The sequence below is a fragment of the Aedes aegypti genome, chromosome 1 (assembly GCF_002204515.2).
Source record: "Aedes aegypti strain LVP_AGWG chromosome 1, AaegL5.0 Primary Assembly, whole genome shotgun sequence".
NCBI lineage: Eukaryota > Metazoa > Arthropoda > Insecta > Diptera > Culicidae > Aedes > Aedes aegypti.
In genome coordinates, this window is record NC_035107.1 from 262,076,455 (window position 1) to 262,102,949 (window position 26,495).

Consider the following 26,495-nt stretch of genomic DNA (forward strand, 5'->3'; position numbering starts at 1 on the left):
CTTAGCCCAGAAAAAGGAATGCAAAAGTTTTGGTTATATGGAAGGCAAAAAGTGAATCTTTTTTTTTCGGAAACACCTCAGAACTATTTTAGATAAATCATGAATGAATAATGAATATTTGTGTAAATCTTCAACACTTGACTGGTAGTGAGGCCTGCAGGTATTTTATGTAAAGTCCCTGATTCTGAAGGGATATACATAAAGAAGTTCTTGAACAACCTTACACAGTCACTGAATTGAAAATTTGGTGGAAAAATTTTAACGAGTATAGAACAAGACTAAGTATTGTTCATGGAGCTTGTATATCTGAGGACCTGTGTTCAAAGAATTTATTGGATAAGTTTAAACAGCCGCTGTACTCAAATCTTGATAGAGTTCAATTGATTATGCTCGTATGGGTATCAATCTTATTCTCAATCTTCCGAAACAGTCTTTGCACTCAAATCTTGGTAGCACTTTACCATATGAGCTCATATCTCTTTCATTGCGTACTCTTGAATCATTACACAACATTTTTCAGTTATTGCAAAATAATGACGAACGCATCTAGATATGATTTCAGATACTCTCGAGTGGCCTTCTACAAGATTGAAAAAAAATCTGATACGGTGGAGCTCGAATTTTACGGAACTCATCGTAGGGAAAGTGTACCAGAAAGGCTATAGTGCTTCCCAGCAGCGGTAGGCGATTCATTTATTGATGGTTTGTTTTGGTGGGTGGTGGTTTAACTTTTCCTCCCATCGTCGTCGTCGCACCGTCCGCTAATTGGAGGTTCGATTTTAGACGTGCAACGATGTTCAGTTTCTGTGCGTAGAAAGTTATCGAGCTCTGATTTGTTTTCAGAAATTTTTGGATAACAATGTCTCAGCTTTGGCGACCAGACAATTAAAATTCATGTGCTTATTAGCTGAACGGTCGAATTTATAGCTCAATTCGAAATGAGGGAAGGCTTAAATGATGAACTAAGTTGTCAAGAATTTGGAATGTGGAAACATGAAGATTGAAGTAACCGATATGTCTGTGCCAGTATGAAATCCGAATGACACGGATGCGTTGTTGTGGGCGTAATTTAAATGGCCGGAAATGAAATCGTTGCTTTATGGACACTACTGAAATCAAGAAAAGTGAAACTGAAAGTTGATGGATGAAGATGGCAAATGAAACAGTTATTAACACACTTGTTGTACTACCCCAGTGGGTTTCAAAAGAAAGAATTTCATTCAGCATTGAGTGATTTAAATGATATGAACATAAATTTTATGAATAGGTGCAACAGATTGTATAGTCGATCTGACACTTAACTGAATAGCACCTTCCGCTTTTTTACTAGCATTGTCCTCTCTGTACGTTAAACGCAATGTCGGAAGTAGTGCGCTGTATAGAACATCTTATGAACAATAAGTGCACTACTTCCGACATTATGATTGAGCTAGAGAAAAGGCTGTGCTAGTAAAAATGTCAAAGGCGCTATTCGGTTTAGTGTTAGAAGGACTATAAAACCAGCTAAATGGAATTTGATTGCGATGCAGGATCTTAACAAGTGGTTATCTGTTAAGATTTGCTGTAATTTATCATCTCGGAATTTGAAGAACATTTTTTAGTATGTGAATATACCGTGTTGATTCTAATTACCCGGACGCTTCGAACTCCGGACACCGGCCTTAGCTCGCCCAAAAATATTATTTCGTCGAATTTTTTGAATGCAGCACACAGAAGAAATTTTAATTATGGATTTCAAACGAAAAAATAAATGGAATTTATGCAAAAGCACCGTTAAAAAGACGAGTAACTGGTTTTTGAAGCGTCATGCAATTTTCGAAGCAGCACGGTATATGAACTTGGAAGGTCCTTCCTTAATGTGGTGGTAAGGAGTGTATCGATAAATAATCGCAAACATTGCTCTCTAAAGTGACTATAAGTCACCTGAAGAGATCAAAAATGGAATAAATGATTTACTTGGATTTTCCTCAGTTCAAGTAATCATTATGAAAAAGAAACCTCAATCTGGCATTGTTGGGAGAGGGCTGTCTCAAGAATATTATTTAGTTCACTTTAACAAAAAAGAACTGAATAATATTAAAGCTTTAGAAAGCAAAATTTATGTTCAATGTCCGTGTGACATGGGAACATTTCCAGAAACCTGGAGGAAATTACCAGAACCCATCTCAGTGCCGTCGGTGCCAAAAGTTGGGTCATGGTACAAAAAATTGTCGCATGGATGCTTAATGCATGATTTGCGGAAGTTCTTCTCACGCTAAAAAGCCTGTCCAGTGAAGGAAGATACCACCAAGTTTATATGCTCAAAATGCGGAAACAATCATAAGTCCAATTTTTGGGATTGCCCTTTGCGAAGGAGAGTCATTGAGGCTCGTGCCAGGTGAAAAATAATATCCGTTACGATAACGGTCGTTTCCAGAATTTACCTGGTAGAGTATCAAACAATACTCATTCTTCAGTTAACGATCGCTTGATTAGGAATCATACCCATCAGGAAAATCATAATCATGCTCATTCACAAACTAATTTTAATCCTTCGGGTAGCCGTTCGAATCTTTCAATTTCGAATGCGTCTACCCACGGTAAATCCTTTGCAGATATCGTAGCTGGTAATTTGAACTCCTCCCATCGTACTATGAGTACCCATTCTACTTGTTTCAAATCAAATGGAAAAAAAAACCACCTACCGCCACAGGTAACATCTACTCCGCCTCTTCGTCAACCGAAAATTCTAATGGGAAATCATCAAATGTGCCCACTTCAAGTGATATGTCTGCCTCTGATTTTAATTTTCTAACTGAACAATTGAATCTAATGATTGAGGCAATGTTCAAAGCCACCACTATGACTGAAGCAGTCCAAGTTGGTGTAAAATTTACAAATCAAATTGTTATTGGATTACGTTTTTCTAATGGATCCAAATAATAATTTAAATATTTTAAATTGGAATGCTCGTTCTCTGAATGATAAAGAGGTCGAGCTGTTTGATATTCTTTCAGCTAATAACGTGCATATAGCAGTTATTACTGAAACGTATTTGAACCTGGATCTAAACTCAAAAGAGATCCTAACTTTTTGTTGTATATTAATGATCGACTTGATGGGGCATGTGGAAGAAATGCAATCATCATTCATAGGCGTATAAAACTTCAACTGTTTTCGTCATTTGAAACTAAAGTTTTTGAAACTTTAGGTGTTGCAGTTGAAACACAGCTTGGTAAATATACCTTCATAGCTGCCTATTTGCCTTTTCAATGCTCTGGACAGCAAGTTAATTTGCTCCAAATTGACTTGCGAAAATTGACTCGCAATAAGACAAATTGTCATTGGTGACTTTAATGCCAAACATCGGTCTTGGAATAATTGTCAAAGTAATTCCAACGGCAGAATTTCATTTGATGAGTGCTCTTCAGGATATTTCTCAATTCAATACCCTGATAGCCCTACATGTTTTTCCTCTTCTAGAAATCCTTCTACGATTGACTTGGTCTTAACCGACTCTAGTCATCTTTGTAGCCAACCGATTACTCATGCTGATGTTGATTTTGATCATGTCCCTGTTACCTTTCAACTATCCCATGGAGTGATTCTCAATTCTATCAGCTCCTCTTTCAATTATTTACAAGCTGACTGGAATATACGAAACATATATTGACTCTAATCTTGATGTTAACATTTCTTTACAAACAAAACTTGATATTGACAATGCTCTTGAAACTTTAACAAATTCCATTGTTGAAGCCAGGAGCATTACAATTCCAAAATGTGAAGTAAAATTTGAATCCGTGATTATAGACGATAATCTTAAACTCTTGATCCGTCTTAAAAACGTGAGGTGAAGGCAATTTCAACGCACTCGTGATCCTGCTATGAAATTCAATGGCAGAATTTGAAGAAAGAAATCAAGAAACGTTTTGCACAATTAAGAAACAAAAATTTTGAAAATGGTGGTCATTTGGCATAAAGTCGTTTGGCACAATAGTCGTTTGGCATTATGCCCAGACAACCAGAAACCGCATGAAAGTTCACGTTACAACTCGTTAATTCATACAAATTACATCAAACCCGCAAAATACCGTTGATGAACTCGTCAGATTGATGAGTTTCCTCGCATAAAACACTGCTTTTCTGAGTTCAACTGTAAATTTTGTTTCGTCCCGTTCACTCGTAGAAAGTAAGTCGAAACAATCCGTAGCAGCTGTCATATCAACATTTGTTATCATAAGTTAAGTCGCATAAGATCACAGGTTATTTCGGTAGAAAATTTATACACTCGCATTGTATGCTATTATTCATCACATAATATATGCACGCATATCGCTTCCACTTATGTGCGTAGAAGGCCTTTTCGCGACATCTTATAAGTGAAATTTTGCACATACAAAGCCTCCAAGTGATTCCGTTATACGTAAATTTTGGTTGTCTGGGTGGTCGTGTGGCATAATAGTCGTTTGGCATAATGAGTCTGGAACCAAGAATTTCTCAATTTTTCGTTTTTACGTTTCTATTGAATCTTTCTGATGACGTCAGGCTTGTTTGGGAGTCAATTGATACAAAACCATTCGCTCTTGAATAAACTATTAGAAAAATTATTGCCAATAGTATTTTGTTATTTATCCAGAATTACCCTTCTTTCAAATATTATCTCTTCTTTCGAGTTTCGCTTTAGGAACAAATCTCTGCACTGAACATTTTTATATATTTAGTACAAATTCACCCTTCTTTAAATTGTTCTATTTTTTTCTAAATATGATGTTACCATAATTATAGATATGAAAACTGTTGATTTAAAATTTCAATAAATTTCTCCTTCTTTTATGCATAGGCTGTTCGTTGTTTCCAACTGACAAAAGGGCGCAATCGATAATATTTATCCGCTCAAATTATCAGCGAAAAGAGAAATCCATTACTGCAGTTACTTCGATGGGTTGTGCTACTTTTGCCCGAATGTCGGTTCCCCGAACGCCAGTTCCCCGAATGCCAGTTACCCGAATATCTCGTTTTCCCGACTATCTCTGAAAAGTTTTTCTATTGGTGTAATTATAAATGTTGCCTTCTTTCAAAAATAGGCTGTTCGTTATATTTATACTGTTTTGAATTTTATTATTTATTAAAGCTAAATGTTAACCATTTTTATATTTTGCTGTTTTATCAATTTCTGCCAGATGCGTTGTTAGAATGATAATTACTTTAGAACCTGCCAATATTCAACATATACTTTTTTGGGGCAAACGCGTGATCTCCTTCCGAGATATGCTGGCAAAAATATTATTTCATTCACAAATTTTCCCTTCTCTCGATAATAGATTGATAGATCTTAAGCTTAAAGCTTTTGATATTTTACAAAAAAAAACATTATTTTATCTAGTAATTTTCATCGAGTGTGACGTCCAAACTGGGACGAAGCTTGATCTGTAGCGAAATATTCTATGAGCGTTCCCTTGATGAATAACTGCAATCTTTCTTTGCCAATTTACTGTTTTCAAATATCGGAACAAGCTCAATGAAACTCCATGTTTTAAAATGTAGAGACCAATCACGAGTTTTATTTAGTAATGCTTACTAATGTCAACACAAATTTTAAAATCACAGCTTAGAAAATCTCTGAACGAACACAATGCTTGTTAAGAACCTACCAAAATTTTTTGCTATGGGCTCGGTGGTGTTGATCTCGGTGAAAGCTTAAAAAATACTGATATTTATTTTAAGTCAATCATTATGCCAAATGGACATTATACAAAATGACCATTATGCCAAACGACCATTATGCCAAATGACTTTATGCCAAACGACTGTATGCCAAATGGGGTACAATCTTTGAAAATAAGATTTCTCAATTGGAACCTGGCTCTAAGCCCTTTTGGAAATTATCTAAAATTTTGAAAATCCTCAGAAGCCAATACCGGCATTGGAAAACAAATTATTACTAACTAATTGCGAAAAAGCTCAAAAACTTGCTATGCAGTTTGAAAGTGCGCACAATTTTAATTTAGGACTTACTAGTCCAATTGAAAATCAAGTTACTCAGGACTTCGAAAATATTCTCAATCAAGAGAACGTTTTCGAAAATGCCTGTGAGACTGATTTGGAAGAAGTGAGAACTATTATAAAAAAAAATCAAAAATATGAAAGCTCCTGGCGATGATGGAGTTTTCTACATCCTCATCAAGAAACTTCCAGAAAGTAGCTTATCATTTTTAGTTGATATATTCAACAAATGTTTTCAATAAGCATTTTTTCCTGACAAATGTAAAAATGCTAAGGTTGTTCCAATTTAAAAACCAGACAAAAATCCTGCAGAAGCTTCTAGCTATCGTCCAATCAGTTTGCTTTCCTCCATCAATAAACTTTTTGAAAAGGTCATTTTGAACAGAATGATAGCCCACATCAACGAAAATTCAATTTTTGCCAATGAACAGTTCGGATTCCGCCATGGACATTCGACCACTCATCAACTTTTACGTATAACAAATTTGATCCGTTCCAACAAATCTGAAGGCTATTCTACTGGTCTTGATCTTCTAGACATAGAAAAAGCATTCGACAGTGTTTGGCATGAAGGTTTGATTGTAAAATTAAAAAACTTTAATTTTCCAACATACATTGTTAGAATAATTCAAAGTTATCTGTCAAATCGTACACTTCAGGGTAATTATCAGAACTCCAGATCTGAAAGACTTCCTGTAAGATCTGGTGTTCCCCAAAGCATTTTCACATCTGACTTACCTGAATTACCTCAGGGATGTCAAAAATCTTTGTTTGCGGATGACACAGGCCTCTCCGCCAAAGAACGAAGCCTGCGTGTCATCTGTAGTCGATTGCAAAAAAGTTTGGATATTTTTTCTTCATACTTGCAAAAATTGAAGATTCTTAAACTCAACTAATAATATTCCCACATAAACCAAAAGCTCTTTATTTGAAACCTTCAAGTAGACGTGTTGTCACGTTGAGAGGGGTTCCAATAAATTGGTCAGATGAAGATAAGTATCTAGGCCTCATGCTAGATAAGAATTTAACTTTCAAAAATCACATTGAGGGCATTCAAACCAAATGTAATAAATATGTAAAATGTCTCTATTCCTTTATTAATAGAAAATTCAAACTTTTTCTTAAAAACAAGCTTTTCATATTCAAACAAATTTTCAGGCCAGCCATGTTGTATGCTGTACCAATATGGACTAGCTATTGTAATACCAGGAAGAAAGCTCTGCAGAGAATTCAAAATAAAATTTTGAAAATGATTCTGAAGCTTCCTCCTTGGTATAGTACTAATAAGTTACATAGAATATCCAATGTTGAAACATTGCAAAAATAGTTACAATCTTCTATTGCCACGATTAATGCGTTATATGTTTAGGTTAAGTATATTCAAAGCATTTTTTTCTCTTATAAGCAGGTGAAATCAACTCACCTGTAAAAAATCTGAACTGCTACGGCAAATGAAATGTAATATGTTGTTAACAAAATGTTAATAAATGTTAAATTTAATAACACAGAACACCTAGATATTAGAAATTAATGTACTGTTTGGTATGATACTAATAAATAAATTCAAAATAAAAAAAAAAAAATCTGCAGTAAGGTATTCGGCAGAACCTTAAACCAGAACCTTAAGATGTGACTCCTCCCAGAAGTAATGCCGTGAGATGGATTCGGGGAGAGATACACCACATGCAAGTGCATGGGCTGGCTCTCATGGGTCATCGGTGGTGCAGCAGCTTCACTCTATCTGAGTTCTCTTCTTAGTGTTACAGATTTCCTCCTTGTTCAAAAAGATCGATAGAAGCGTAAACAGCGGACTCTGTTCCGGGAGAAACAACGTCGCCTCCAATCGGCGGAATGTGAGTAAATGAAGTTCAGCTGCTTTAGACCCACTCAAAAAGCGCTGAAGTTCTATCAAAGACTGAGTCTTGTAGGCTGCTTATGGTAGTATGGACCACATGGAGCCATGTAGAATAGTGACAGCTTTCCCGGGAAACTCATAGCTCAAGCATATGCTAAAATAAGAGCGTAAGTCGCATGATCGATTTGTATTCATCGATCCTTCTGTAAATAAAGGTGACAAGATACAAGTTTGTCTGTATGTTTTCATGTCACACCACTTGTCAGCGATGCTATCTTGCATCCTGAGGTAAAAACATACTGACAAACATGAGTTTTGTCACCCTTATTCACAGAAGAGAGGATCGATGAAGAGAAATCGATCATGTTACTTACGCCCTTATTCTAGCAGACGCTTGAAGTAATCAGTCTTTGAGACAATGAACGGTGTGCATAATTGTATAAATATTTCGTATGAACGTTCGATCTGTTGTGCCTAAGACTTCCCTGTCATGCGAGAGTCAATATCAAAAGCTGAGATATGATTAGAATTATTTTCAATCCCATAGCTTTCTTTCCAACTGATCAAACATCGGTCAACATTTCAAAGCCACTTTACATTCGTTCGTAGATTTATTGCACTTCAACAAATTCGTATCAACAAAGCATTCTTCATTTTGCGTGAAGAGTTAATAAATAAATAAATTAATTCGATACTACACGCACTACACTTTTGGTGTCGCTACCGGCACTGCTCGCAACCGAGCAATGCCATTGAGTCTTATTGATTTCGATTCTCCTGCTGATGCGCTGATTGTCTCTTAGGCGTAGGCATTGTAGGCCAGATCCTGTCCAACGAATTCAGGCACGGATGGAACAGCAGCGGATAACGATCGGCCAGCATCCCATGGGCCATGGGCGGCGATGTGTGGGTGGTGGTTGTCAACGGCGAGCTGGGTGATAAAATGGAGGTTTAGCTTACAATAACAAGGTTGGAATCACACTGAAAGTTACCTTCTTGCACAGCTGGAAGATGGCCAGACCGACCGAGACGATGAATGAGAAGAAGGACAGCTGCAGGGAGTTCCAGGCCTTCAGTCCCAAGATACCGAGAGCCATTGGGATCAGAGTCATGGCCTTCAGGAGAACGAACACCATGATTGGGATGACGATCTTCTTCAGCTTGGACTTGCGGGCTTCAACAGCGCTACGTCCAGAAGTCTTTGGGAAGCTGACGGTCAGGCTCAGTTCTTCGTTGTCAATGTTGCGTGGCGAAACGGTGACCTTAGCATCGGCAACTGGCAGCTTGAAAGTGACATCGTGGCTCTTCAGGTACTGTTCGACGTTGTCCAAAACCCCATTGTTGCTGCGAGCTCCCAGTCCAGTATATCCGTTTCCGTGCACTTCGACGTCATCGGTAAGCTGCAAGAGATAATCGATTAAATATTTGAGCAAAAACCTGGAAACACTCAATATCTTACCTGGAAGTTATCCTTTTTGAAGACGGTGTCCAGGAAGTTCATGATCTTGTACTTCAAACAGGCACCGGAGTCGTTGTCCGAGCTGCACATGGACCGCATCTCCTCGACCATTCCATCCATGGGGGTTCCCTTCCAGAAAGCGGGTTGACTAGCTGGATTAGCCACAGCCAGCCCAACGAGGGCGGCCGACAAAATCATAATTTTGAATGCCATCTCGACGACACGTTCTAAACTTGCTCAGCTCACGGGCTCGATGTGCTCACGATGGATGTAAATGATGCTTTGATGGTGGATAATTTAATCACAACACTTTATATACGACCTTCCGGTAGTGGAATCGGGGTAGGACTCGGAGACAGATTCGGAAAAGTTCGGCCACACTCGAATCGGATGTAGTAACCACCATACGCACTTGCTGTTGCTTCTGTTGAGTTAGCTAAGCCTGCGCACGAGCTCACACCGAAGGTAAAATTTGGCGCCGTTGTCATCGTTGCCGTGGATTGGTTTCGTCAAGTGTATTGCGATGCAACCGTTTCTCAATCGAAGGTGGGAGGAAGAGCAAAATACGTACATGTGCCCCGAAACTCTGCTCGTAATGGGTAGGTAAATTAACGCCGAGACGTCTAAGGGAAACTGGGTTTAAGGATTTCTGTCACGTAGGAGATTTTATTTTCTTCTGCTTTAACCAACTCTAGTATGTTTCTGTTATGTTGCTAGTGACAGCATTGTCATAAGATGGTGCAGATAAGCAGTTTGCATCTGGAAAGAAACATTTACACTTTTCAAAGTATGTTTTGATGGATTAGTGATTTATAATTGAGTTGGCGTATGGAGACGCTTGGTATTTTGTATCGTTATAATCAACCCTTAACAGATGTTTACGACTTGGTTGCACTTTTTTGGTCATATCCTTCGACTTAATTGATCAATTCTCAAAATTTAATCATTTTTGTGTAAGGTATTAGTTGCACCTCTAAGTGCATCAACCAAAATTCAGATATCGGTGTTCAATCCGGTGTAACGATTGGAAATGTAGTGTCCTTCAATTCAATGGTAAAATTTCAATATATTTGGAATATATTTATGTAGAAGTCAAGTATTGCGAGCTCAAGTGGATAATTTTTGAACCTCTATGATCACTTGGCTTTTTGACATGTTCAAATACAGGAGGCCGGAAGCCTTAGTATGCGATCCCGGAGAACTAACCCAAATCAAATGTTGATTTCCATACTCTGTAATATAAAATCATATATACTCGACAAAAAATAACCATCGGAAGCCTATCTGGTTATTTTGAATGCAGATAACCATTTTAAGTCCAGTTGAGACCGATTTTTATCACAAGAAAACAGCCATAATGTGAAACATCAAATAGAACTGTTTCACAAATTAAAACTTTTAGAGCTAAAGTTTGTATATTATGGACGAAAAAAGGTTTTTTTTTTTAGTAGCCCCCGTATTTACCATGTGCCTGAATTCTAATTCATGATATTAACAAAATATGAATTGCCACATAAATTAAGACTTGATGGAAATTTTCATCACGGTAAGGTAAAAATATCGAAAGTTAAATTTGAGTACTTTGGATACATTCAATCGTAGTTCTGGAACTCAGGTTTAGTAACAAAGTTCCAATAATTTATATTCAAAATTTTAATTCAATTGAAAGTCCTCAAAGAAGGGGTGGGTTTTCAATAATGTTTCCGATTAATTCTATCAGGGATGTCTTAGAATCCTCAAACAATTCTCATCAGTATCCGCTCAGCATTCTCATTGGATTCCTCGCAGGAGTCACATAAGATTTTTGCAGCTTGCTCGTTGGATTCTCATCAAAATTCTCCCAAGATTCTCTTCATAGTTTTGTTAAGTTCCTCATAAGAATTTTCATCAAAATCTTCTCAGAATTCTCATCAGAATCCTTCCATAATTCTCTTCAGAACCCTCTTGACCTTCCTAATGCATTAAGGAAAAGTTACACATTTTGCATTAAGTGACAAATATGACCCATGACTTTGAAATGCTCTCGAAAATCAATTTTTGGACCGATTTCCGTTCTTTTAGCTTTACATGAAAGATATGGAACTCTGGAATGGAACCCTGGATTTTTTTTTGTAAGTATGGCCATTCTAGACACGAGGGCATAAGGGAATCAAATTCAGCTGTTCATAAACTCATATATAGTACGACTGTTAATATTTCATGGTTTTTCATTCCAATTTACAAGAGCATTAAGGGGACCAACAATTAGATTTAGCCGGAAAGATCCATGTCTCACGCTGCATGTTTACCGCTACGGCTCCCAAACATAACATTATCACACTCGAATACCATTTCCGTTATTATGTTGAATAAAATTCAATATGGACCTTACCGTATACAAAGAACAGATCCTCTTTCAGGAATGGTAAGAAGTATTGACAAAGCATCAAAAAAAGCAAAAACGGTTTCGGGTAATGTTGTAAAGGAATCTAACCCTTCATTACCAAGAATTAAAGGACTTCCTAAAGTTCATAAACCTGGTAATGAAATGCGTGAGATTGTTTCAGCTATTGGATCACCCACCCATAAGATTGAACAGTATTTAGTCCAGAAATTCCAAAATTTAAAAAAAAAGTTTCATAGTAAAACAGTTAAAAATTCCAAACATTTTACAGAAGTAATTGAAAATCTAAAAATAGTTGACGATGAAGTTTTGATTTCTTTTGATGTCAAATCTTTATTCCCTAGCATTCCTGTTAAAGAGGCCATAAGCCTTTTAGAATCCACAGCACAGGAACGTCAACGAGAGAATACGGACCGGAACAATCGGCAAAGACCACAGCGACGAAAATGGACTAGCGATTTGAAACTCAGAACGTGGAACTGCAAATCTCTCAACTTCATTGGAAGTACTCGCATACTCTCCGATGTACTGAAGACCCGCGGTTTCGACATCGTAGCGCTGCAGGAGGTGTACTGAACAGGAGCATTGGTGCGAACGTTTAGAGGTAATCATACCATCTACCAAAGCTGCGGCAACACACGCGAGCTGGGAACAGCTTTCATAGTGATGGGTGATATGAAAAGGCGCGTGATCGGCAATTAACGAATGTGCTAGTTAAGAATCAAAGGCCGATTCTTTAACTTCAGCATAATCAACGTGCATAGCCCACACTCCGGAAGCACTGATGATGACAAGGACGCATTTTACGCGCAGCTCGAACGCGAGTACGACCGCTGCCCAAGCCACGACGTCAAGATCATCATAGAAGATTCGAGCGGCTGAAACAACCGGATGTCGCCAATGCGTACGCGCAGCATCTTGAGGCAGCGTGGCCGGATGATGGCGAGCACGATAGGGCACCTCTTGAGGACTGCTGGATGACAGTCAAAGCAGCCATTAACGACGCTGCCGAAAGCGTTGTCGGATACCAGCGGATGGAAGCAAGGCGTTATATGCCCTATCTACAAAAAGGGCGACAAACTGGAGTGTGAAAATTATCGTGCAATCACCATCCTAAACGCCGCCTACAAAGTGCTATCTCAGATTCTCTTCCGTCGTCTATCACCTATAGCAAACGAGTTCGTGGGAAGTTATCAAGCAGGTTTCATCGACGGCCGCTCGACAACGGACCAGATCTTTTCCGTGCGGCAAATCCTCCAGAAATGCCGTGAGTACCAGGTCCCTACGCACCATTTGTTCATCGATTTCAAGGCGGCATACGATAGTATCGACCGCGTAGAGCTATGGAAAATCATGAACGAGAACAGCTTCCCTGGGAAGCTCACAAGATTGATCAGAGCAACGATGGACGGTGTGCAAAACTGCGTGAAGATCTCGGGCGAACACTCCAGTTCTTTCGAGTTCCGGCGGGGACTACGACAGGGCGACGGACTTTGGTGCCTGTTGTTCAATATTGCGCTTGAAGGTGTCATGCGGAGAGCCGGACTTAACATTCGAGGCACGATTTTCACGAGATCCGGACAATTTGTTTGCTTCACGGACGACATGGATATTATTGGGAGAAAATTTGAAACGGTGGCAGATTTGTTCACCCGCCTGAAACGCGAAGCAACAAGAGTCGGGCTAATGGTGAATGCGTCGAAAACAAAGTACATGCTGGTTGGCGGAACTGAGCGCGACAGGGCCCGCCTAGGAAGCAGTGTTACGATAGACGGGGATACCTTCGAGGTGGTGGACGAGTTCGTCTAGCTCGGATCCTTGTTGACGGCTGACAACAATGTTAGTCGGGAAATACGGAGGAGCATCATCAGAGGAATTCGTGCATACTATGGGCTCCAGAAGAAACTGCGGTCAAGAAAGATTCACCCCCGCACCAATCAGGTATCAGAAGGCCGGCTCCAAAGGCACGTTCCCCACCAGTTGGGAGATTTGTGCCATCGCCGATGGGAAAGGAAAGGGAAGGGAAAGATGGGAGGAAATAGGAATGGGGTCCCTTGAAGAGGGAAGATCGCATTAGCGAAATGAGAGCATGTAGTTCCATACCACAATGGGTTCGAACAGCGCCCTAAAAAGGACACTGCAAAACGCATGAGCGCAAAGAGAGCCTATAGCTCATTACCACAGCGGGTTACGAATAACAGAATGTCTTGAAGATTCAGGCTTCTGAATTCGGTTTCACTTAATAAATGTTTACCAAGTAATTGGAATCGCATTTGCGAAAAAACTGGACAGTTACATATCAGGTGATACGAAGTTCCATAATCGGAGTCACAACTATCACACACAAATGAGTCAGCACGCTGAATATTTGCCATGTGATAGTTGTGTCGGCAGTGGCCTGTCAACGCTCTGACCAAGAGACTGCAATTCTGCTTCGACAGATTTGTTAAATACTTCGCCACCCTTGGAGATGAATCTATGACATTTGGTCGAAAGACATTTGGTCGAATGACATTTAGTCGAATGACGTTTGGTCGAAAGTACATTTGGTCGAACGGACATTTCGTCGAATGGACATTTGGTCGAAAAGGTTTAGTTGGAACAGAAAGCAATTAATATTTGGTCGAACCGACATTTCGTGGAAAGAATAGTGCTCGAGTCTAAATAATGAATCTATGACATTTGGTCGAAAGACATTTGGTCGAATGACATTTAGTCGAATGACGTTTGGTCGAAAGTACATTTGGTCGAACGGACATGTCGTCGAATGGACATTTGGTCGAAAAGGTTTAGTTGCAACAGAAAGCATATGATATTTGGTCGAACTGACATTTCATGGAAAAAATTGCGCTCGAATCTAAATACTATGGAAACATAGTTTTAAGTTTAGTCTGACTACCGTCGAGAGTAGCATTTTTTCGCTTAAACAAGAAATTGAAAAAGTATCAGCCATTTTACCAACGATCATTATGCGATTAGCAAAATTTTGATATTCAGTTTGATGGACGCTCTTCCAACGTATTAATCTACCTCTTGCGTGTTTGATGTTTCATGCTGCTTTCTTGTCCAGGTATGTTCTGAGATTCAAGATAAGCTGATCTTAAATGGAAACAAGCCAACTTTTGTCACCTCAGTCAACTGATCTCTCCTTACCCGGTACAAAGAATCAGCATTTTTTTTTTTCATTTTCAATAATCCAAATCTTCTACTGCAAACTCTGTTATTTACTCGAGGTCATCAACTTCGTCAGCCAAACCATATATTTGCTTGAGGAATGTTATTAAGCTGGAAGTCACAATAAGCTAATTGACCATAGGTAGAGTTACCGACACCTGACATTCACTTCGCCATAAAGGTTTTCTTCAAAGCAAGTTTTTCCTGCCGTTTTAATTCTGATTTCCGCATTCAAAAATCTTACCCACGTCCATTGCCCTGCAAGACCCGGAATGCAAAGAAAGATCCCGAGCTCTCTCTCCAAATGCTTCCATCAGATGAGCTGATCTTCATTACGAAGAACGATGATATTTCAAAAGAATAATAAATGAAGAAAATATTATGTTCACATCATTGAGTAATGAAATAACTTGTTGAGCAGTTTTTAAAAGAATGATGATATTTTAGAAGAATAATAAATTCACTAGAGCTCAGTATTTCAGTTAATGACAAAAAACTGTTAAATAGTTCATTTGGATAATCATTGAAATTTTTAAATTTGGCATAACTTCAAATTACAAATAAAAAGGTGTATCAAATTTGAAAATAAGACTACGCCAAATGTCCCATTTCTTATTCAACAAAAGTTAATGATTCAGATTATTCAAAAAATTACGTTATCTTATCAACTTTGCAAAACAAATATCAATTTTGCCAAATGATCTTCTAATAAACCATTTCAAAATAAGCTTTCATCCAAACTTCCGTTCAACTAAACATCATTCGACGAAAATAAGTGTTCTAAAGACATTCGACCAAATGTCCATTCGACTAAATGTCCTTTCGACCAAATGTACTTTCGACCAAATGTCATTCGACCAAACGTCATTCGACCAAATGTCATTCGACGAAATGTCCTAAAGCCCTTGGAGATGGCTCAGTAATGTACAATTTTGTTTGACGACATGACTCCAAACTATTCCAATATTGCTTGTGCTGAGTTGCCGCCCAAGAGTTTAGCTGTAGCTTCACCCAGCACTTCGAAATTGGAATAGCCGGCTCAGGACCAATGAAGTCATTCGATGCTCCATCACGAGCTAGCTTATCAGCCAATTCATTTCCAGCGATGGAAGAATGGCCAGGTACCCATACAAGGTTTACAGAGTTGACTGAATTCAGTTCCTCAATTTGAGTTCGACATGCGATAACAAGCTTCGACCTTGAGTTGGCCGAAGCGAGAGCTTTTATAGCAGCCTGACTATCTGAACAGAAGTATATGACTTTACCCATTACGCGCTGTTGAAGTGCTGATTGCACTCCACACATAAGAGCAAATATTTCCGCCTGAAAAACGGTGCAGTTTCTACCAAGTGAGTAAAACTGATTCAGCCTTAGCTCACGAGAATATACTCCTGCACCAGCTCTACCTTCAAGAAGGGAGCCATCAGTGTAACATACTATATTGTTTGATATACTTCTCTCCAAATAGCCAGACGCCCCCAGTGAACACACCATCGTATATAATAGGATATAAGAGTACAAATGTGGAGGCGATATACGTACATATTGCATGCAGCCATATGAGGCATGTACGTATATCGCCTCCACATTTGTACTCTTATGCACTATCGTATACGAGTTTGTGTTTACTGGGTCCACTCTTCCCGTGAAGAGAATTGTGTGGTAAATGTCCTGTAAGGAAAGTGACAAGCAATTGTGAGATCACTTGGAGCAAGGACAATTTTGTCCCAATTCACCAAAAGTGGAAACAACGAAGTGTGTGTAGATCTACGATTCACTGGATTTTTCTCCAGTAGATCCAGTACCCATAAACGGTAAGAGCAAGAAAGTGCTTCTTGTTTAAGATATATGCGTAGTGGCGCAACGTCGAAAATGGCCTCAAGCGCTGCTGTGGGAGTTGTAGAGAACGCACCAGACATCGCCTCAAGCACATACTTTGGAGATGGCCCAATTTTGATTGGATTGTTCTCACTTCGCCCTTTTGCCACCACACAAGACATCCATATGCCAATATTGGTCGAACAACTGTTGTGTAAATCCATTTGATATATTTGGGTTTGAGGTCCCAAGTTTTACCAAAGGTTCGCTGGCATTGACCGAAGGCCATGCAAGCTTTTTTGACTCTGAAATCAATGTGAGGTATCCATGAAAGTTTAGAATCTAGAATGACTCCGACATACTTTACTTGATCAGTCACATTAATCTCAGTGCCAAAAAGACGTAAAGGTCGAATTCCATCGCGGTTTCGTCTTTCCGTAAAAAGGACAATAGATGTTTTATTCGGGTTAACCGAAAGGCCATATTGGCGACACCAACTCTCGACTACCTGAAGAGCACTTTGCATCAGGTCGAATAGGGTGCTTATGCACATACCAACTATCAGAGCTAGATAGTCGTCGGCAAATCCATAAGTTGGAAAACCGCAATTATTGAGTTGCCTCAATAGCGTATCTGCTACGAGATTCCACAAAAGTGGTGACAAGACTCCCCCTTGGGGGCATCCGCAAACACTCAATTTTCGAATCGCTGCTTGACGCAATGACGAGAACAGATGTCGGTTTTTGAGCATTTGATGAATCCAATTGGTAATCATTGTAGGTAGCCCATGGTTTCGTGCGGCTTCCAATATGGCATCGGAAGACACGTTATCGAAGGCACCCTCAATATCCAAGAAAACACCCAAGCAGGATTGCTTCTGAGCGAATGCTTTCTCGATATCGTATACAACTTTGTGTAAAAAAGTCACAGTGGACTTTCCAGATTGTTGATTCACATGAAGAGGCATGTTTGCCAAATAAACATCACGGATGTGATGATCGATAATGCGTTCCAGACATTTCAAAAGAAAAGAGTGATTAGTCTAAAACTCTTCGCTTCTTCATACGACGCACGTCCTCCTTTCGGGATAAACTTTACAGTAATATCACGCCAGGATCTGGGAATGTACCCGGTAGCAAAACTGCTTACAAGTAGCTTTTTCAAAACATGTTTGATAAACTCAAATCCCTTTTGGAGCAGAACAGGATAAATCCCATCCGCTCCTGGAGATTTGAAAGGAGCAAAACTATTAAGTGCCCATTGAATCGATTCAGTAGTTACGATACTGCGAGCCGAGGCCAGAGACTCTTAACTACATGAAAAGACATTTGGTTCATCCGTAGATGCTATGTCCACACATCCGGGGAAGTGTGTATTGAATAAACATTCTTAATCTTCTTCATCGGAAGAAGTAAAGTCACTATTAAGTAAGCGAATTTCGTTCACTTGGAAATCCTTAGATTTTGCAAGGATTTCGTTTAGCCGACTGACTTCACTCAAGTTGGAAACATTTGTACAAATGTTTTTCCAGCCGGATCGTTCAGCAGAACGAAGAGCCTTCTTGTAAGCCTTGCAAGCCTTGCTTGTCGGCACTTGAACGACTCCGATCCAACTGAACGGCGTCCGTTCCAACTCCTTCTACATTGTTTCCTGAGTCTAGTCAGATCGGAATTCCACCATGGGGTCCCTCTTGTAGTCTTTACAGACCGCAGAGGACATGCTTCTTCAAAAGCTTTCATAATGTAGGATGTTGTAGTATCAACGGCATCATCCAGATCACTTGGATTTTCAATGGACGGAGAATATCCATGAAATTTGGTCGCAACCAATTCAATATAGAGTTCCCAGTTTGTATTTTGAATTTGTTTATCGGCATATCGGTCTATTTTGCTCGAAGTAAGAGGGAGCATGGAGAAGAAAGCAATGAATACTAGATGGATAGGTACCGTAAGGGAACGGCGAGATTGGATTAGATGTTGAAGAGGGCATACCATATGAAACAGTATTATTTGAGACGTCACTTCCTTGTGGTTAACGTCCCCTATGGGAACGGCTTGGGTGTGTTTTGAGAATGACACTACCAAGACAGCCAGGTAGTGTCATTCTCAAAACACACCCAAGCCGTTCCCATAGGGGACGTTAGCCACAAGGAAGTGACGTTTCAAGTAATACTGTTTCATATGGTATGCCCTCTTCAACATCTAAACCAATTTCTCTCGCCGTTCCTTACGGTACCTATCCATCTAGTATTCATTGCTTTCTTCTCCATGCCCCCTCTTACTTCGAGCAAAATAGACCGATATGCCGATAAACAAATTCAAAATATAATCATCACGGTCGATACCTTTGTATGTAAAGTTCCCAGTTTGTTGACCGGGGATTCCAAAAACGCAAAGTCTGCGCAGTTACATTTGAATGTTCAAAGAAGATGTAGCGATGATCAGATAATGATTCCTCATCTGATACATGCCAATTCGTCAACTCGTGACTGATTCTATTCGAGCAGAGCATTATGTCTAACACTTCTTTTCTATTAGAAACCATGAAGGTTGGGCGATTGCCTATGTTAAGTAATCCAAGGTCTGTACTACTTAAGTATTCCATCCGACTGGAGCCTCTCAAAATGATATCTGAGCTGCCCCAGATGATGTGATGAGCATTGGCATCACTGCCCACAATCAGCGGAAGGCCTTTTGTTACGCAGTGTACGACTACTCGTTTGAAGCCATCCGTTGGGGATGGTTCATCATGTGGTAAATATACCGAACAATAGACGTATTTCCTGTTGAGGTCACCAACAGAAACATCGATTGTGACAGCACATACATCTCTGGAAGTTAACTCAGAAATGATTGTAGCAACGATTGCTTTATTAACGAGCACGCATGCGCGGGGCATGGAGCGCGAGTTTGCCATTTCAAGTTTGCTGAAAGTAGCAAAAACTGGGTCCACAAGGTTACCTAGATAGAAGTTCCCTCTACGAAAGTAGGGTTCTTGAACTAGCGCAACTTGGGCTGCACCATTTTGCATGAGTCTGCAAAGATTGATCGTTGCATTTCTTCTATGCTGAAGATTGATCTGAGCTAACCTAACCGTAGCCACTACCCAAACTAGGCAGGATAAAGCTTTTTGCAATCTCAGCATGAAAAATACCAACAACGAAAAAACCAGATCGGTATCTCTTTAAAGACGCCAAAGGCGAGAAAGCCCAGAATACACTGTGTAAAACGCATAATGCGAATCCATATAGGTGATAATTTAAAAAAAAATGTCAACATATTCATAATCCCACCCTTATTAAGCCTCAGAATCAGGGCCGTACATTTTCATTTCATTGAAAGCATTTTCAGTCCCCAACTGACTGACTCAAGCTTGCCTTTCAGTTGAAACTCTATTGTTTCGTTTCAATCCGACGATCCTTTCCTTTCATCGCAGCAAGCGTAGTCTCTCATCTCTTTCGTGCTGCTTATGCGTCGCGCGTCATAAATCGGAGCCTCACCGCAGCGAGCTGGTCTTTCAATCGGTAGTCTCTAACTTTAGGAGCTGATTAATTCAAATGAACGACGTGGTGGCCCGTATAGTATCTCTATCTTAATTAATTACTCAACAAGTTACATAATTACACTGCAAAAAATAGGTAAAATGCAATTTGAAACTTTTTGATAGATTTCAATGAAATTAAATGAAACGAAATTCTTACTCTTTCATTTCACCTTTCTTGTTCGTTGCTTTCAATTCGGATAACGAAACGAATGAGTGTGGAACGAAAAACGAAGCGACGCAGTTGTTCGTCACCATCGAGACGACACAACCAAGCCTTCGTGTTTCACAAAATGCTTTCGAAAATGCACAGCCCTGCTCAGAATAGAGACTGAAGAAGGGCAGCCGATTATCTCGGAGAAACACAAGGTCACCTGCACCATTGCTCCGGGTAGCACAGGAAGGACTTAATACTGTGGAGGGCGCCCTGGTACCCCACAGGCTCCGTTAGCGGTTAGGTTTTATTTAGACCCCCCTAACCATTAATTCCTAGGCACGGTACGCATCACACCATAAATTAGGGGTCACCTGTGAGGTGGACTTTTACCACCGGAACAGGCAGTCCGTAGTGTTGATTCTTAGCCAGTTGAAACAACCCCTACCGACACTACGTGACTATCTAGGCTGCTCGTGAAAAGGAGGTTAATATTGATGATTAACTCCTGACGTGCCCAAGCAGTCCAGAAGAAACTGCGGTCAAGAAAGATTCACCCCCGCACCAAATGCACGATGTACAAAACGCTCATAAGATCGGTAGTCCTCTATGGGCATGAGGCTCGGACTATGCTCAAGGAGGACTTGCAAGCTCTTGGGGTTTTCGAACGCCGAGTGCTAAGAACGATCTTCGGCGGCGTGCAGGAGAACGGCGTGTGGCGGTGAAGAATGAACCACGAGCTCGCTCAACTCTACAGCGAACCTAGTATCGTGAAGGTAGCTAAAGCTGGAAGGATACGCTGGGCGGGGCATGTTGCAAGAATGCCGGACAACAACCCTGTTAAGATGGTGTTCGCTACGAATCCGGTCGGCACAAGAAGGCGTGGGGCGCAGCGAGCTAGGTGGATTGACCAGGTGCACCAGGACCTGGAGAGCATGGGTCGCAGTCGAGAATGGATAGAAGCTATAATATGGATAATATGTTATATTGAAAATCAAGGATCAAGGATCATCGATATATCTTCAAAACCAGATGACCAATGATGATAATCGGCACAGATTCTTAAAACAGATAATTTATTGATAACTTGTTAAAAATCGTGGGATTGATTGGTTAATTAAATTGTGTACTCACTTATGACATTTTCTTGCCTCATTACTCCATCGCCTGTGTATGTTTATAATATGTTAAAAGTTATTCAGTATGGTTTTAATTATGTTTTGATTCTTAATCAACATTAAGTGAAGAATGAGCAATTTACAGGCAAAATTACTCCTTTTAAAATTTTGCGGTCTTTTTGTTTGTGGTGTCTCCTAGATAAATTTTGATGCCCTGTTATATCGCCGATTTGGAGCGATAAGTGCCTTTTGGATACTTGGCAATGTATTTTTATAACATTCCACATTAATTTTAGAAATGCTTCTAACAAAACCTATGATGTTATTATTTTTACCTCCATTATCAAGCTAAGTTGCGTTCACGACTTTCAACGCCTAAATAGTTTTACATAACTGATCTACCAAGATACCGTCCCTGAAACAGTAGCTTATCCTACTGACAATGGTATATGCTGAATTTTTGGATAACACACATTACCTAATCTAAATATAGTAAATCAAATCGAGGTTTTTTTTCGTGACCACCTGAATTCTTGATGTGCCGTTGGTTGGCTGCCACATAACATGTTACATGATCCATGAAACCATAATCAGCCATTTGTAGACCTCCCACCTGAACTGCACCCCAACCGGATGCTTGGGCGTTGTCGTTTTGTATGCCATCGGTAGTTGCTAGTCGTCCATCACTCAACACGCAGTTCCTTGTATTTAAAGGAGTGAAACTCTCTGCACAAGGATCCGATAACTTATCTGTATCTACCTGGGCCACCAGTCCCACCCACTTGTATAATTGGTTAAAGTTGTACCATACTTCTTACTCCAACAAAACCAACTCAATCGGTAGCATCGTAGTTCATTGACGAATACACCAAAGACCGAGGTTGGCATACAAACGCCCCCAAGTACCAACGGGAATTTACAAACATCGTGAATCGTGAATGTCCGATGCCATGGGTTGACGATGCACAGTGGTTCAAAGCTGGCCAGAAAAAAAATAAAAAATTGAAAAACTTCTATCTGATAATTTTCTAGTAATAAATAGTAACTCCCCAAAAATTGTATGATGTACACTTCGATTTTTCACATCGTGTTAGTCTGCTAAAATAAACTCTTTTAAAGCTTCGGGGAGAGCTCCTTCAACCGATATTACTGTACTAGTTCCCAATCAAATTTAGCTCAACTGATCTCATTCGTTGTAACGAAGATGTTTTCAATCGTATTTGAAAAAAACGTTTCAAAACATATTTCTGTCAGTAAATTAAGGTTTTCAACGACATGAGCCACATTTATACTTTTGCTCAACTTTCGTATGCAGTGCAGCCACTGTGCAAAGATGACAACAACGGCCACGACGGATAGTTAAAAGCACTGAGGAAAACAATTGCGATGCATGATCGTGATACACATAAAATTTCGTAAATACGGCGAATTAGTTTCCAATAATGTCGTCCATTTGCTTGCGCGCATGTACTGCAGCCGTTGATTTGCCGTTGTTGGAGGAAAACAAAAATTCAATCAAAAGTGAAAGCCACACTACACTTCCTGAACCTTTTTAATGCTTTCGATGTTGTAAATATGTCAGGCGTGAGGAATGTCATTGTGTTGGAAGTCGTTAAAACCGATTACGTAAATTGATGGGTTTATTGGGTTGGTTTGCGACGTAACACAGGTGACCTGTGAATTAGGCTGCGGAATCGGGGTCATTGTTGTATCCGTTTGAAAATGTGTGGACTGACTTCAGTACTTGATCACGATTTGGTTTTGTTTTGACCGTAACAACAATAAAAAGCTTTTCATTTCTTTGTTTATTTTTAAACGTTACATTTATTTATCATATCAAGGCATTCTGTGTTAGGTAACACAGTTATCCTGATTTGGTAAAATTTAATTAACCTTTTGTTAACGAAATAACAACATATAGCATTCCGTTTGACACAGCAGTACAAAACTTTCATTCACCTGTTTATAAGATAAAAGAAGTGCTTTAAATATAACTATACCGGTGAGGCAGTATCAGAATCATCTCTTCTTTCTGATATTTCAACAGCCAGTTCATATTGGTAAAGCATACAACTTCGACATTCTGATTTTTTTTTTCGTAATTCGAAAGTTTGTTCTTAGGAAGAAGTTATGAAAAGCTGATTAGTAAGACGTCTAATTTGCAAACAGTCTTCGTCAAAACTATAACTGATAAGTATACTGGCCATAACTGCATATTTGTAACATTCGAAAAAAGTAGGCATTGAGTGTATTCCATTTACTCAAGTGTACATTTTATGGCAGTATGGGAAGAAACTTAAGTTTCCAAAAATTATCAAGAACTCAAAAATGCTTATTTTAGGCTGAAATTTTGTACAGCTATTCTCGCATATTGGGTGAGTAGTCAGAAAATAATTCTGATAGAAGTTTCAATACTTTTCAATTACAAGACTCATGTATAATCTCAATGTGACTGCTTACAATTACCAGTGTGACAAAACAACTTGGTATTTTTTTTCGATTTTTTTTAGAACAATCTCACAGATTTTAGTAAGATGATTGAAAGTATTTATAATTTGATGAATCTCCACGGTACTAACTCGATATTTACAAAAGTGTCGAATGTGACAAATATGCAGTTATGAGTAGTATATCTAACAGTATTATTATAATCTTAACACGGTGCTCCCCAGACCGTTATTATAAGGAAAAATCTCCATCATATCTGTGCTCATCAGTCGGTTAATATGGCTAAACTTGTAACGTTCTCCGTCTTTTCGTCTAAAAGTCTTTTGTTTTTTTTTATATATATATCTTTGTTTATCAAATTTCATAATATGTTTTTTTCTGTAAATATGTAAATAAACGATGCAAACTGATTTGAAATATTTATAAAAGCACCAGTACAACAATTTTGGTTTGCTATAATTTTATAGCAACTTTTGATAATTTTAAGAACCATTCACATATCAGCCGAATATTTTATATTTTTCGTACAGAAGCTTTTTAGGATAAAAGCTTAGTAGTAAAGTAACTTAAATGTAGATGGCCCATGAATTCAATAATCTCGTCTAATATTGTTTAAATGTATGTGTAAGTGTTAACTGTCAGAATATATGACTAAGCATTCTAAAGCATGAAGATTACATTTTCTCAAATCTTTACTCACTTTTAAATCGTCTGGCTGAAGAGTGGAAGCAAGTTCGGTGAATAATTTACGTTTTTATTTGATTCGAAGGTTAGTCAGAAGTGCAAAGTGAATTAAAAAACTTGAAGTGAATTTAGGTGCAGTATAGTGAACATTAATTTAATTTAACTTTTCTTTTCTTTTGACGAACAATAGTTTTTTGATTAATTTTTCACGCGGAACAAAGGCTCTGCTCTCGAGCAATTATTTATCGTACAAAAGGTAATTCTTTTCTTTGAATTCATTTATTCTATTATATTCCTAATCGGAGATTCATTGGACAGCAGCGTCCGATTGACGCTTTTTGTACGGGCTAAAAAGCTCTACGGCCTTTTTCGGCCATTACTACTCCACGAGGTGGACATCTGGACCGTGCAGGCCCGCCATTACGGTAGCCAAACGGGTATAGAGGCCCTCCGACCTGCCGAGAATCCGGAGAAGGTTCATTTTGTCACGGTGGTCGCGTAGTCCCGAAGGCGAAGACCAGTTGGAGGCACGTTGGCCTTCTACGAGAGGAGACGGTAGAGTATCGGACATCAGCCATTGCCCATACCCGCAACTTTACTTCGGCCTATCACGCACGTGTGCCCCTCCCGGCGACGCTTCTGCCGAGGAGTCGGGATGTTTCCTGAAACGCATGGTTCGGACACCCGCTGCAGCCGGTACCCAGTGCTGAACATCACGCGACGTTGCAACACCCCTGCCGGTTCGCTCAGCTGCCAGCATTAACATAAATCCTGATCAGGTATGTCGCTAACCATGGCCATGTCACTCACACTACAACACTCACACTTACGCCTTACACATAAATGAACTACCCGAAAAAAATGAATACAATACATAAATGAATTCAATCTAAATTACGTTTTGCGTTTATTAGTTCATTCGCTACCGATCCCTGAGGTTAGTTCGTGCACCCAGGATTATCTTGAGTCACGTGTCGTCGATCTTAGTTCGCTCACGTTTTTGTTCTACGTTCACTTTACTGCTTCGGTGCGTTCACTTCAGATTCATTCACTTTGAATTTCGACAGCCAGTTTTTGCATTGTATACCTCGGAACCGTTCGATCATTTTCCCTAGTAGATTGCGCTCATGCTTTATAAGCTTAGTCGGGCAACTTAACAAAACACGACACGTGGTCTCTCTATATGAGAGTGGCGCGTAAGCCACTGCGTTTGCGGCATTTCTCTTAGACGATTCGACGAACGGTTACAAACTGTATGTCTGGACAAATTTAAAAAAATCTTCGGGCCCTTTTTGAAGTTGCACACTTATCAAGTTATTAGTCCACAAATTAAAAGGAAATCATTGAAACCCAAACAGTTTTATGTTAACCGTGGTTATCAGAAGAAATGTACCATAAAAAACGTATCTTAAATTGGCTTGTCTTGTTGTTTGTAAGCTGTTTGGACGGAAGTTTTATTGAAAAGAATGAGAAATTTTAATTTAAATGCAACTATAACTGCAACTGAGTATTTGTAAGCTAAAGTGATTTTCCGCATTAAGGAGCCAGATTGTTTTTGTCACTAAATTAGTTTTTGGAGCGCAATATTCTGAATACTTTAGTGCAGTCTTCAAATTTGCCTTTGCTTTGCGTTGATTTGATTCATAAAACAACGAGAAAGAGAATGCACGATCCTTATTTTTCAATCCAACAAGGCTTTGATTTGATCCTATCATTTCGGTGAAAATACTGCATCATTTTTCTGAATCATTTGTGACTCATTCAACAATGTAGACTAAGCTGCAGAGGGATAACAAGCATTGCTGGTAGGCCTAGCAACGCACACTGTTTTCTTTTCATCGCGAATTCACGAAGTGTGCATCAATGGCTAACAAGTG

At 39.3% G+C, this 26,495-nt stretch overlaps 1 protein-coding gene and 1 long non-coding RNA gene across 2 annotated transcripts; one reads left to right on the forward strand and one right to left on the reverse strand.

Moving 5' to 3' along the window:
- Positions 1–8,420: 8,420 nt before the first annotated feature.
- Positions 8,421–9,716, reverse strand: LOC5576718. The gene is made up of 3 exons (XM_001656174.2): positions 9,300–9,716; positions 8,833–9,240; positions 8,421–8,771 (listed from the first exon to the last, which is right to left on the reverse strand). Exons 1-3 carry the CDS (start codon positions 9,510–9,512, stop codon positions 8,640–8,642), a joined length of 753 nt encoding a protein of 250 aa, XP_001656224.1. The 5' UTR covers positions 9,513–9,716; the 3' UTR covers positions 8,421–8,639.
- Positions 9,717–24,468: 14,752 nt separating this feature from the next.
- LOC110674666 lies at positions 24,469–25,449 on the forward strand. The gene is made up of 3 exons (XR_002499080.1): positions 24,469–24,703; positions 24,809–24,874; positions 24,937–25,449. It is a non-coding gene; the product is annotated as an uncharacterized LOC110674666 (long non-coding RNA).
- Positions 25,450–26,495: the final 1,046 nt, after the last annotated feature.

What these genes read in the sequence shown, in the direction of transcription:
- LOC5576718 (XM_001656174.2), bottom strand. Translation starts at nt 9,512, where the DNA reads ATGGCATTCAAAATTATGATTTTGTCGGCCGCCCTCGTTGGGCTGGCT. An exon ending in TCAAAAAGGATAACTTCCAG is followed by an intron (nt 9,241 to 9,299) that starts GTAAGATATTGA and finishes TATCTCTTGCAG; the next exon opens with CTTACCGATGACGTCGAAGT. An exon ending in TCTTCCAGCTGTGCAAGAAG is followed by an intron (nt 8,772 to 8,832) that starts GTAACTTTCAGT and finishes TTTATCACCCAG; the next exon opens with CTCGCCGTTGACAACCACCA.